The following is a 15,062-nucleotide window of genomic DNA, read 5'->3' as shown; positions in this document are numbered from 1 at the left end:
TACTGCAAGAACTGGCTTGTGAATGACCTGGCCTCCAGAAGATTCACCCTCAAATCCCATGGAATCCTCTAGGTCAAAATCATCCAGAACCAGCCCTTCTTCCTGCAACAATTCCAAACTAGTTTTTTCACTTGAGAACCTGAAAAAACATCTGACATTTTAGAGGTCTCTGAGCTTTAGGAACCTCACGGAGCTTCTCTAAAGAAGAAACCACTGACAGCCTCAAAACAGAATTTTCCAGCAGCCTGGTCCACGTGGGTACATCCAAGGCCATAGCAGTGGAACCAGTCGATACCTGAGACGCCATGTCCAGTGGGAGAGTGCCTACTCGAGGGGCAGCTGCAGAAAGAGGCAAGGAAAGATTTAACCTTTTTATATAGATTTACACAGATACCCTGGCAGCCTCCTGCCACTCTAACCAATCCATCTTCATGCAGCCTGCCCATAAATCAACCTGGAGGGGTTTAATATCTTTTTGCATTGCTGCTAGCAGCACCACTACGTCTGAGGTTTCTAAATTAATGTTTACCATCAGGATATAACATTTCTCTAATCCTGCTTAGAACGCAATTTAACTTGCAACATTCACAATCAGTTAGTGATCACTTGCATAGGAAATCTACCAGCAAGTTTAATTACCTCCTCCTGTCTTTCAGGCTCAAGAGACGTTTTAGTCACTCAGCGATGAAAAAGGTCTAATTAACATGAGATTAAGTGTCTCAAGACAGCTACAAAACCCAAAACATGACATACTGTCTCAGAAGTCCATACATTTCCACACATACCAATATAAAAAGATAAGTACATTTGCAATGATATACTGAGGTATACTGCACTCCTAACTAAAATAAATATCTACAATAAGTTATTTTTACATGATCAGCCACAATCCGGATTCATGACCAATGACTATATACAAGGAGCAAACTGCTGAGAAATACATACTATCATCTTGACAAACATTTTGTAACTTGTTAAGCTTTAAAATACAACCTACATTTAAACATACAAGATTATAGATGGTAATCTATACACGGAGATAAACTGACCATAATGTAGTTCGTTAACGCCACTATGGGTCTTCCTGAAGTAGTTAGCAGCATTATTAACTTTAGATAAAATGTGAAACGCTGGATTTGAATTGTTTGGAATAGCCATATTTTACTAAATTTTCAAAAATTTATTTACTGCTTTTTCATAAAGTTTTTAATAAGCAGATTAAAATGTATTTGTCTGTTCTCTGTAGGTTTATTTTTAATTGATACGTGTATTGTTTAATTTCTTATACACTTCCCTCTTAGAGGCAACCTTTTCCACTTCCACTCCACTCATACCTGCCGTTTTTTTTCGTCTCTCTCATTCTTTTCCTCCCCCATCCTTGAACATTTTCTGAACATTTAGAAATAGTTCAAATTAATTTTATTCACAGGAGTGAATTTAATTCAGTTTTTAAGAAGGAATCCCTCATCATCTGTTAAATTATTGGAGATGATTAAAAAAAATATATATATATATATATATATATATATATATATATATATATAAAATACATTTTCTCCTTTAGTCCCTATTCTAAACCATTTTTAACTCTTTCTCAGCTCCTTCTCGTTTAAGAACGGAAGGCTTAATTTATTTCCTTTGTTTGTGTGCTGGACAAGTCGTCTGATAAAAATGTTTTTAAAAAAAGTATATTAACTGTTTTGTAACAAATCAAAACAATTTTGTATGGTTACCTGTGTGATTTATTCTCCAATGACCAAATATCACTATTTATATATTTGATTATATTTATTTTTCTTATAGAGAACTTTCCAACACACGTCTTCTGTGGATTCCGAGTTTTACTGGACATTACTTTGACCTTCCTTTGTGAATGTGGAAATTGTGGTGTATTATCAGATGAATTGGATTCATCTGAAAAGTCAACCCTAGGTTGAGAATGATCTTATATATTGCCTTGCTGAGAAAAAAACAACAAACTTATTCCTTTGTTTCCTACTCATGATATCCTTCTCACTTATTTAACTTAACTGTTCAATGCCATCCTCCACTTAATGATAATATAAATTTGTAACAGAACTGATAGGCAGTAAAAAAAGAGACAATTTCTTTTAATATGCATACATCTTTCTTCGTTTGTTCAACAATAAATTAGAGAAAAGAAGCAAGAACCAAATATTTCACACAATTTTGCCAATTTAAACCCTTTTGTGATTTGATGGGCTATTTATTTTTCTAAGATTAATGTTCTGCACCATAATTTATTGTCTTTTTTTCATGACCATTTACATTTTGGAATTGCATATATCAATTTTTATTTCTTTCGTTGTTGGTTTCAAAGTCTCATTTCCAAGGGAACATGACAAATAGGCCTTGGTCATTTTATAAGCAATTTATTTCTTGACATCACTAGGAGTATAGCACTTTAATGATATTATGTCACAAATAGTAAGGTCTTCATAGCAATTTCCATATAAGCAGAATTTTGTCACGTCTCCTTTTCTGTTACTGGAGAGCGGTTCAATAGTTGTGAAGAAGGCTTCAGGTTGCCCAAAAACATCCGGCAAGCGCCAGGACCGTCTCCTAAAGTTGACTCAACTGTGGGTTCGGGACACCAGCAGTGCAGAGCTTCCTCAGGTATGGCAGCAGGCAGATGTGAGTGCATCTGCGCGCACTGTAAGAGGAAGACTTTTGGAAGATGGCCAGGGACAGACTGATATTCTGCAAAAGGTACCGGGATTGGATTGGGGCATCTGGAAAAACGCTTGTATGGAGAAGGATAGGTGAGCGCTACCATCAGTCCTGTGTCATGCCAACAGTAAAGCATCCCGAGACCATTCATGTGTGGGGCTGCTTCTCAGCCAAGGTAGTGGGGCTCACTCACAATTTTGCCTAAGAACACAGCCATGAATAAAGAATGGTAGCAAAACATCCTCCAACAGCAACTTGTTCCAACCAATCAAGAACAGCTTGGTGACGAAAAATGCCTGTTCCAGCATGATGAAGCACGTGATAACCAAGTGGCTCAGTGATCAAAACATCAACATTTTGGGTCCATGGCCAGGAAACTCCCCAGACCTTAATCTCATTAAGGCGGATGGACAAACAAAAACCCACAAATTTTGACAAACTCCAAGCATTGATTAGGCAAGAATGGGCAGCCAGTGTCAGTATGTGGGCTAGAAGTTGATTTACAGCATGCCAGGGCGAATTGCAGAGGTCTTCAAAAAGAAGGGTCAATACGGCAAATACTGACTCTTTGCATAAAAAGTTAATGTAATTGTTAATAAAAGACTGACCCTTATGAAATGCTTGTAATTTTACTTCAGTATACCACAGAGACATCTGTTAAAAAAAGTCTAAAAACACTGAAGCATCCAACTTTGTGAAAACCAATACTTGTGACACTCTCAAAACTTTTGGCCATGACTGTAGTATGCAGGCAAGTAAATGGCGATTTCAAAAATAATAATGAAATTAAATTATAAGTAAGCCTCTCCGTAGTTACTTGTCTTTATGTATACCGCAAATGTAGGCCTCTCGGCTGACATAACCCTGTCTGGAGTTTATGACAGCAGTGTATTATGGCACGAACATAAGATGACCAAGTTTTAGGTGATAGCTCTAATCTTCCTCAGGTCTGCTTTGCTTAATCCTCCCTACAGGCCTGAAACGGTGGGCTTGCTGCAGTATGAATACTTATGCAGCTGGACAGGGTCTTTCTGTAACAGAGCAACTCTGACAGGAAGTTAAATAAACAAACTTCCCTATAACTATCTACAAAAAAACTGTAATGGACAATGAGAGAAGAAAAGCCTGGCATACCATGGATGCTGAAAGTCATTATGATCACACAGCCTTATTGGTCTACAGATCATACAGATAATATTGTCCATTGTGTATTCTGATTTAACTTTAATATTGTTTATAGCCAAGACATAAAAAAATGTTCGGATGACAAATCCAATCACCAGTCCAACATGACAGAGAAAAATAATTTTGCATTTTCAAAGAGATAGTGGAACACATGAGAGGTATATACAAACTACACATTTCCAGGAGTTTTATGTAATCAATTGTGATGAAACGAGGTATTGATCTCAAATTAACCAGTCTGCACATCGTCTTCACGGAGTGTAGACAATAAAAACACACACTTTTTATAGCCATCTGATAGCCCCCTCATATTTCTCAGTCATATTTTCACATTATGTATTTTTTTAAACTTGTATATAGTGTATTTTAATGTTGTAATATGTCTGGTAGCATAGCTTGTTAACTAGTGTATTCATGCAAATTAGACATTGTCTCAGCCTAGGCAAAAGTATTATTGTCCACTAAATTCCTGTATGATCTCATTTCCTTTGCTTAGCTGTGTGTTAACATAGGGAAAAAGGTACACTGGTAGAGCTTTTTCTTTAATTAGAGAGGACTACATTATATATTTAAATGTAATGTCTCTGGATTGTTACCTCTCCTGTTTAAACAATTTCTGCTGTATAGCCACAGAACAATACCTGTCCCTAATTATATTCAGTGACTCATCTGCTATCCCTTTGTCTACTTGCTTACCTGTGAAAATGTAAACACAGAAAAGTAACAATCAGGCAGGGAAAATCGGTCCCTGGAATGTTTGTTCTGATATCTTTCCAGGTCATGGGGAGCTGTGTGTCCGCCAAACTTGGAGTGACAATGACCCATGACTGCTGCCTTGCAGGCAAGCCTCAAAGGAGAGAATATCTACATCCCAAATGAAGTTTGTCTGTATAGCACTCCTAAGAGTGGCTAGGATACTGGTGTCATTGCTGCTTTGTGCTACCATTTTGCTAAATAAACCTATTTATGTTTATTTTGTATATTTGCCTTGGTGATCTTGACCCTTGCATGGGTATCAGGTATACCAACTGTGCAGTACAGAGCGATACACTAAACCCAGTATTGTCACATCAATCTAATATGTCTATGTGACCAAACTTAAGGGGGAGGGATGGTGAAAAGATTGAACACTACACCTGTAAACTGTTTGTTGCTTCTTCTGGCTTTTTATCGTCTCGAACACGAAGGAAACGAGGAAAGCGTAGTGAAATTCCCTTTTCATTCTCCACCTAAAACAAAAATAAACTTTGAGTACAATAAAACCATATCATGTCTTCTTTATTAAAAAGGAGACATTACCCCACCATCACCGATAAACATACAATATCATGTGTAATCATATATGCCCCTAACAAGCTTTTCACAATTTTTAACTCCATGTTACAAATTGAACTTGAAATAGTCTAAAGGAAAATTTTATTTGCACTGATCAATAAAGGCAAACAGGAATGAATAAATGTATATATATCCCTTGTAAAAGTAATGTCAAAGACAAGTACAACAAATTACCCAAGAATTCACACATCTCAACAAAAAATAAATTCTGGAAAGTCTCAGCCGTGTTGTACTTAATAGATTTACAAAATAATTGACAAAGCAGGTTATCTATTTAGTAAATATAATGTTCTTTGGTACAGCATGGCCGATACTTTCCAGCAAAAAAGGGGGGATTTCAAACGAAGAGAAATGCAGTCCAAAAAAGCAGGAAATTATATTAGATTATAAAAATGCACAAACACAGACAAATATACAAGACCATAAACATTCCTAAGAACTTACTGCACTCCATTGTACAGAAATTGAAGTAACATGAAACTACAACCTAGGTAACCCAAACCTTCATTACCAAATAAAGAAAGACAATTATGAGAGATTCTGCTATACAATTTGTGACGTTAAGTGACTGTAACAGAAAATATAATGTACATAGGTCAACAATCGACATGACATTCTTACAAGAGAGGGTCTCAAAGAAGCAGTCCTGGCTGACAAACAAAATATCCTGGTCCACAAAGAGGTTTCAAAATTCACAAATGCCATATAGAAGATAGGCTTGTGGTCTGAAAAGAAAAGTTTATATGAATATTAAAGATAGCGCACATCAAACACTGCACTCCAACCAGGTAATTGCATCACCACCACATATGGCGGTGGTAAAATCATGGTATGGGGATGCTTTTCAGCAACACAGCAGACAGGAAATCTCATTGAACTATAGGAAGATTAATGATGCGCATTCCATACATTAAAAAAGGGAGGAAGTTTGCCTTTCAACAGGACAATGATCCAAAGAGACTACAAGAACATTAGAATGGAGGAAATATGTCCTTGAGTGGTCCAGTCAAAGACCAGACTCTAAACTAGGGATGTGCACCGGCGACTTTTGGTGTCTCGTGTTTTGGATTCGGATTTTCGCGATGTTTTGGGTTCGGATTTGTTTCGCAAAACACCTGCCGAAAGGTTTTGGTTCGGATTTAAGGTTTTGGATTCGGATTTTTTTTGAAAAAAGCATAAAAAGTTCAAAAATCAAGTTTTTGGGCTTATTTTCACTCATACGCTATTATTAACCTAAATAACATTCAATAACAAGCATTTCCACTAATTTACAGTGTATTCTGAACACCTCACAATATAGCTATTAGTCCAAAACGTTGCAACGAGGTATCTTTCTGGACTGCGTAGTGGAGTGGTCCCCACAATATAATAAGAAAACCATCAACTGGTATGAATCGCACCAAATAATGTACCTGGACTGCGTAGAGGAGTGGTCACCACAATATAAATTAAAAACCCTGAACTTGTATGATTCACACGCACCAATAAATGTATCTGGACTGCGTAGAGGAGTGGTCACCACAATATATATAATAAGAAAACCATCAACTGGTATGAATCGCACCGAATAATGTACCTGGACTGCGTAGAGGAGTGGTCACCACAATATAAATTAAAAAACCTGAACTTGTATGATTCGCACCAATAAATGTATCTGGACTGCGTAGAGGAGTGGTCACCACAATATAAATTAAAAACCCTGAACTTGTATGATTCGCACCAATAAATGTATCTGGACTGCGTAGAGGAGTGGGTCACCACAATATAATAAGAAAACCATCAACTGGTATGAATCGCACAGAATAATGTACCTGGACTGCGTAGAGGAGTGGTCACCACAATATAAATTAAAAACCCTGAACTTGTATGATTCGCACCAATAAATGTACCTGGACTGCGTAGAGGAGTGGTCACAACAATAGAATTAATAAAAAACCCTCCACGGCTCTGAATTTCCCCAGAAAAAATTCTGGACTGTGTAGTGGGGTGGCCCCAGTACTAAATTTGATACCGGGGCCACAATATAATAAATAGTTACACCCTCAACTGGTCAGAATTCCACCAAACAAGTATCTGGACTGTGTAGTGGGGTGGCCCCGGTACTAAATTTGATACTGGGGCCACAATACCTCCTCCAAGTGTAGTGTTTATAACATATTAACACTACACTAATTCTAGCACGTCAAACCCTCGTTTTAAATAATGACAGGGCATTTAACTTTTGATTACATTTTTTGAATTTGTTGACATTTTCTTTTACTTTTTGAACATGGCAAACGACTGTTGAATGGTCACATAATGCCAAAAAAATAGTTGCAAGATGGAATTGTCCTTGGGCCCTCCCACCCACCCTTATGTTGTTGAAATAGGACATGCACACTTTAACAAACCAATCATTTCAGCGACAGGGCCTACCAAACAACTGTGGCTGAAATGATTGGTTTGTTTGGGCCCCCACACCAAAATAACAATTCATCTCTCCCTGTACAAACTAAACAGGCTCTACTGAGGAAAGATGTCGTCCTCATCCTCAACCTCTGATTCCTCTCCCCCTACAGTGTGTACTTCCTACTCCTCACACATTATCAATTCGTCCCCGCTGGACTCCACAACCACAGGTCCCTCTGTACTATCTGGAGGGCAGTGCTGTACTTCATTGAGGAATTGATTATTCATTTTTATAAACATTTTTTTCAACGTTGTGAGGAAGCAACCTCCTTCGCCGCTCACTGACCAGGTTCCCCGCTGCACTAAAAACTCTTTCCGAGTACACACTGGAGGGGGGACAACTCAGGTAAAATAGAGCCAGTTTGTACAGGGGCTTCCAAACTGCCTTTTGGAGTTCTAGCACGTCACTACCTCTAGTTAATTTAGATTGCAAGGCTTGTAAATACTTTGAAGATAAAAAAAGCAGGCTGCACAGACTGTGGAGCTAGAAAGTGAAATTAAATGGACCACGTTACTTTGGTGGCTATCTATGCCCCCCCCCGCCCTACACTTGTAGTTAAATATAAAAAAAGCAGCCTGCATAGACTGTAGAACTAGGAATTCAAATAAACAAAGAAATGGACAAAGGCGGTTTGGTATCTGTCTGCATCAGATCCCCTCTCCACTAGGAGTAAAATAGAAAACTATTCAGCTGTTATATAATCTAGAATATAAATAGAAATTGAGAAAGGCAATTTGGTATCTGTCTGCATCATAATCAACATCCTCCTCAGCGCCAGCTACATCAATATCCTCCTCCCGGTGTACAACATTCACACCTTCATTAGCCAAATCTGTAAATGGACTGTGGGTGATCCTTACAGCATATGCAGAGGGCGTGCTGCAAATGCTGGATGGAGTCACCTCTTCCCGTACAGTGATGGGAAGGTCAGGGTTCACAGCCAACAACATCCTTGGACTCGCCTTGGGGATTTGTGATGTCATCTGTTTAGCAGGCAGAGTTCTTTGCTGTTTTGTTGTTGTTGCTGACAGCATAACTCTCTTAAATGTTTTGTAGGGGGGAGGGAGGAGGGCTTAGATCCTTGGGTGAAGCTGGACCACTAGTCAGGGCCTAAGCCGTTCCTTGCCACTACGTGTCGTAACTGGCATATTGCCAACTTTACGTTTCTCCTCAGATGATTTTAAGTTTCTCTTTTTGCTATTTTTTGAGAACTTGGGCTTTTTGGATTTTATATGCCCTGTACTAGGAGATTGGGCATCGGGCTTGCCAGACGACGTTGATGGCATTTCATCGTCTATGTCATGACTAGTGGCAGCAGCTTCAGCATTAGGAGGAAGTGGGTCTTGATCTTTCCCTACTTTATACTCCAAACTTTGGTTTTCCATTATATGTAGCACAAGGGAGCGTACCCCTAAGCCTCACACACTCGGCAAAGCCTTTAAAAATTATATGCGGCACAGGAGAGTACCACTGGACTTATACACTGCTGAATCAGTGAACTTTGTAATAGCAGTACCACTGGACTTATACTGCTGAATCAGTGAACTTTGTAATGGCAGTACCACTGGACTTATACTGCTGAATCAGTGAACTTTGTAATAGCAGTACCACTGGACTTATACACTGCTGAATCAGTGAACTTTGTAATAGCAGTACCACTGGACTTATACACTGCTGAATCAGTGAACTTTGTAATAGCAGTACCACTGGACTTATACTGCTGAATCAGTGAACTTTGTAATAGCAGTACCATTGGACTTATACTGCTGAATCAGTGAACTTGGTAATATTGCAGTACCAATGGGCTTATACTGCAGGATTGGTTTTGCAAATTTTGTAGTACTTAAAAACTTTTTTAATTAGTTTTTTGTATTTTTTTTTAATAACTTTTTTTTTAATTTTTTAAACACTTGGGAATATTGGGGAAATAAGAAGCACAGAGCACAGCACACAGCACCACTGGACTGATACAGCACAGCACAGCACTAAACAGCACAGCACGAGATCTACCAGGACAGAGGACCACCTAACACACCCTCCCTCTACCCTGATCAATGCCCGAGTGAAGATGGCGGCGACTAGCGGGGAATTTATAGGTTCCGAGTATCGCGAGATCCGACAGCGGGATTATGACTCCGAGCCTCGGTTTCAAGTTTTCATTTGGCGCCAATACCCGGATCTGTCTCGGATCCGACTCGGATCGGCAACGTTCGGGTGGGCTCGGATTCAGGAAATCCGAGTGCGCTCATCTCTACTCTAAACCAATTATATATCTGTTGCAATTTTGCAAGGAGGAATGGAAAAATATCATCCAGCTTGATGTTTGCAGATAATAAATACATAACCAAAAGACTGCTAGCTGTAATAGCTGCCACAGGTGGTTCAACTAGCTAGTGACCAAAAGCATGGTATTTTAATGTTTCCTTTTCCTAAATTACTTTGTTTACTCTTGAATTTGTATTTGCCACACATTTATCTTCAGACCCTGAAATTCTTAATTTTGTAAAAAAAAAAAAAAAAAAAAAGGGTTGGTGACGGATACAAATAAGACACTGCACAACTTAAAATGTGAATATCTTGATTTAACATTAGATTCTGGACATTGAATGTACATTTAATTTTGTAGCTATACATCATTAGCTAAGTGAGATTCGGAGGCTTCAGGGGTGCATAAAACATTCCTCCGTGGGATTCATCACGGGGAGACAGGCACCAGAGTATACCAGGAGAGCTGTCGATCTGATTCATTCCATTCATAGAGGGGATAATCCCCTCCCTAGATATGGCTCTAGACACAGAAAAAGTGTTTGATCGCATCTCTTGGCCATTTATGTTTGGGGTGCTTGGATTGATGGGCTTCTCTGGTAAGCTTTTGCAGGGTGTCTCCACTTTGTATCGCTCTCCTTCTGCCACAGTCTCAGCCAATGGCCTTACTTCAATATCCTTTAATATTTCAAATAGTACACATCAAGGACGCCCCCTCTTCCCACTTATCTTTGCGTTGGTGATCGAACCCCTGGTTGACATTCAATTGGCTATAGGTATCCCAACTAAATCTTTTTATCATCATCTCCAGATACGCAATTTACATTCTTTTGTCAAATCGTGCCTCACTGTGCGACCACTCAACACAAATTAGGTGCTGTGCCTGCGCAGAGCATCCACTCCTGGCCTAATTTCTACTATATATTTCGAGCTAATTCACTCATCCCCACAAATTGGCATGGGAACATGATTCAGGTACCTCTTTGGAGGATGATAATTGGGCCGAAATACGCAAGAATGCCGCCTCCAACTCAATGTGTGTTAAGATCAAAGAAAACATATTTAAACTTCTATTTAGGTGGTATTATGTCCCAACCCCCCTCTGTAAGATGTTACCCGATTCTTCGGTTAGACGCTAACATGGGTGCTATGGAGTGGGCAAGTTCCTTCACATCTGCTGGGAGTGCCCGAAACTCAATCCTTGATCCAAATTGAGGTCCCGCTTGATCCTAAATTCTTCCATTTGCCCCTCTGCGACTCGTCACCAAAACGAACTCGCAAGTAACATAATTTCAGCTGACATTTGCCAAATAGACGCGGATTGGAAACAAACTGCGCCCCCTTCCTCCCATCATTATTCGCGCTTGGCATGTCCACCGTATGGAATTTATGATGAGCATTATTAATTCCACCAAATATTTCAATAAAATATGGGACCCTTGGTTGTCGTTCTTTCAATACCGTTCTCCCTTCCTTTAACAAGATGTGCGCTATTGCCCTCTGAATATACCTAACACCCCCCCTTTCTTTTTTCCTTCCTCCGTGGTCTCAGCCAAGCCACCTACTATCTTTCTCCCACTGTTCTATCTCCTCTCCTTGTTCCTCATCTCCTTCGAACCACTAATACTCTTCTTTCACTTTTTTTTTTCTTCTCTCTCAATACCTTTAAAACTACTGTCGAATAGACAGCAGTTTTGAATTGATTTCACTTCATCTTCTCACACTGCTGAAAATTCAGTACATCTTGCTTCTACTGCCTTCACAGCTGTTTTACCTGTTATATTATTTTGTTAACATGCCTATGACCTTGAATAAACAAATCTTTAAAAAGAAAAAAAAATTCTTCCACAACCTTCTCTTACATCCTTTGTACTGTAATAACAGTTTTAAAATGTTACATATTTGTGAGTGTGATTCTTACTATTAAAGCCAGTTTTCCAAAATTAGAGAAAACCACTATGGAAAGTTTGTTTGCCCACGGTGTTCAAAGTTTAAATAGTGTAAGGGTGTAAATACAACAGAAAAGGTACAAAGTAATCAACAAATGACAGGTGTGTGACTAACAGAAAAAAGACCCAAACATCTGTAAATAAGGAGGGAACACATGTAGCTTAAAAACCACCAATCAAGGCCCAGCACACAAAGTCCTTTTACAAGGGTGTTCATTTGTTAGACAAAGGTATAACCCAATTAACAATTGTATTCGTAGAATTTGGAGAGCAACTATTGTCAACCATTTTATGCATTCAATGTCTATCTAAAAGTTTGAAAACATACATATAATTTGGATATATCATTGGACTAACCACAGCAATCTGCACACACAGGACTAGAAACTGAAGCATACAAAATTCATATTTAGTTTGTTGATTATTTGTGTTGCAGCAACACTTTTCCACGATTCATTTCACAGATATATTTACTTATATAAGTATATGCACTAGGAAACAAGTCATAAATCAAGATCTATTTCAGGCGGTGGTGGTCATATTTCCTATGACTAAAATGCCAAGAGCAATAACGATGATACAAAAATGCGGACATAAAATAACAAAAAGGAAATACCTAACTTTAGATACAGCGACAGTAAATAAATCCCGAAACCCACACACATTATATATATATATATATATATATATATATATATATATATATATATATATATATATATATATGTAAGAAATACCAAGGCAATAAAATGCCCACAGTGTGATTTCTGACACTGAAAATGCCAATCACACTTCCGACATTAAGGGGACAATGCAAACTCTCCACCAGCTTGATGGGACCCTGGGTATTAGTCTTCATGCCGAAGCAGGTTCGCCAATTCCTAAGAGTCTACAAGCGTCTCCCCATGGAGAGGTGACAGAATCAGTCCTAGAGGTGCACTCCACTCTGTATAAACAAGATTCTGCTATAGCAATACTTTCTGGCCCTGAGAGAATATGGTTACTCTCAATCAGTCAAAGTCCTTCCTCTCTCAAGATTCTCAAACAATCTCTATCCACTCCCCGGACATCTCTTTTGTCCCTTCTCAAATTACACCCGATCTTAGCACTCTCCCTGGATCAACCACACGCTCATTGTCCTCTTGTTATTGGTGGTGTGAAGAGTTTGGGTGGTAACAGGGGTGAAGGTAGAGCATCACATCACTGGTCTCCCACCTGTTGTGACCATGTCATCAAGAGTTGAAGAGTTTCTGGAACAACAGTCAGCAAACAGGCAGAGACCAGCTTCTGGTTTTAGATAGAGTCATAAAATTCCTGTTTTTAACACCTTCCACTCTTTTTGATATTACAGGGTGAACAGCTGTTTCACACTTCCTGTGAGTTGCCTCCCACCCTCCCTCTTTGACCATCACAGCAACAACAGATCTGGCCACCGGGCAGCATTTAATAAGAGAGTGGGCTGTGGTTGTTTAATTTGCCCACTGATAACCGACCAGGTTGGCACAATATTCTCAATATAAGACCTGGGTCTGTCACATGGGCTATATGACCAGTTGCGTGAAATGTGTAATAGGGTAATCTAGTGAGGTTAAGAGGGTTGAGGTATAGTGTAAGCTTGCCTGACGAATTGGGTTTACAGAGAATGCTTGAAGACTAGAGAAAAGTTATTGGGCGAGGGAGGTATTTCCACAAAGGCCAAAAAAGTCCTGTAACTGTGTGTTTAAATAAGGGCATCCTAAGTCATGTTATATGTGCTCAGCGAGGCAGTACTAATCTTTCTGCTCCACTGTATGGAAAAGGAAGTGCTGTGAAAGATATTTAGCTAGACTAAGTTTTATCTTTTTTGGGAAAGCCAGAATAATTAAAAGAATCCCCACAATAATTAAATTCATCTACATACAGGATATCAGGTGAATGTTAAATGAAAAGCAGGAATAACAAATGAAAGAGGTTAGAGAAGGACATGTGATGGATTTGACAAGATTTGAGGAGTTACCATGATAAAAGGCAACTCCATGATATGTGGCAAAATAGAATATTAGCAATAGGTTGTAGAAAAAAAATGTAATTGCAGTAAAATATTATATAATATGCAAATCTAAAAAAAAGAATCAAATAAGCAATGTGCTAAACAATCAATGTTTCACAGTGCAAAGAAATATGACCATATAAGGAGAATGGACACTCAAAAAACATACTAGTAGGTTAATTGTCTACTATTAAATTGAAATTTGTCTTTCTCAGTCTGTGTGTGTGTGTGTGTGTTAGGGAATTTAGACCGTAATTTCCAATGGGGCAGGGACTGATGTGAGCTCTCTGTACAACGCTGTGAAGTTAGTGGCGCTATATAAATAGCTGATGATGATGATCGACTGTGACAAGCTATAACGTAGTGTATGGTGCAGGAAGATCTCAAATGAAGATATGAATAAAATAAAAAATATAGCAGATATATACATTATAAATAAAATGGACAAGTTTTAAAATAGAAACTGGACAACAAAAATTACTGTATACCCCTCCGTGCCACTCTACAGGCTAATTTTGCTATGCGCTGGAAGACTAACAAGATCAAGTATCTTGGGGTCTATATCACCTCTTCCTATGACCGATTGATTATATAGAGAGAATTTTCCTCCCCTCCTAATTGAAATCAAAAAAGACCTAGAAGTATGGAGGAGCTATATTATATCGTGGCTGGGGAGGATCATTGCTGTTAAGATGAATCTGATCCCCAAACTTCTCTACATCTTCCAGACTCTATCGGTGAAGGTGCCGGATTCTGTGTTTCGGGACTTACATTCTTCTTTTCTCAAATGTGTCTGACGTGGAAAGCCCCCTAGAGTCTCAGTAGCAGTACTTAAACAGCCCACGGCCCGGGGAGGAAGAGGCTTTCCAGATGTTAAACACTATTACTTGGCGGCCCATCTGACCCAGGTTGCAGTTACTTATGTCCCTTACCGGACTGTAGCATGGGTGGACTTGGAAACCCACTTTGTGGGCGTCCCTTCCTTGCCATCCCTATGGGGCCTCTAAAGACTGGACAGGCCACAGGGGGCCTCCTTACTTCAATCGCTCAAATTTTGTTTGTCCCTATGGGACTCGTCCCGGCTCAAGCACAAACTATCCTCCCTTATCTCCCCTCTAACTCTCCTCTGGAGCAACCCGCATTTTCCCCCAGGTGGCCA

At 39.1% G+C, this 15,062-nt stretch overlaps 1 protein-coding gene across 3 annotated transcripts in view; it reads right to left on the bottom strand.

Annotated features, from left to right (window-relative positions):
- The window catches only part of LIG1 (DNA ligase 1), a 251,148-nt gene that overhangs the window by 32,868 nt on the left and 203,218 nt on the right, over window positions 1–15,062 (bottom strand). For all 3 annotated transcript variants that reach the window (XM_075191317.1, XM_075191316.1, XM_075191318.1), the window contains exon 26: window positions 5,013–5,105. In XM_075191317.1, coding sequence (XP_075047418.1) covers window positions 5,013–5,105 — 93 coding nt within the window. The remainder of the gene's footprint in view (window positions 1–5,012; window positions 5,106–15,062) is intronic.

The sequence above is a fragment of the Mixophyes fleayi genome, chromosome 11, assembly GCF_038048845.1.
Source record: "Mixophyes fleayi isolate aMixFle1 chromosome 11, aMixFle1.hap1, whole genome shotgun sequence".
Classification (NCBI taxonomy): Eukaryota; Metazoa; Chordata; class Amphibia; order Anura; family Limnodynastidae; genus Mixophyes; species Mixophyes fleayi.
The sequence above is the reverse complement of the archived record's forward strand: the minus strand, read 5'-3'. Positions and strand labels throughout refer to the sequence as shown.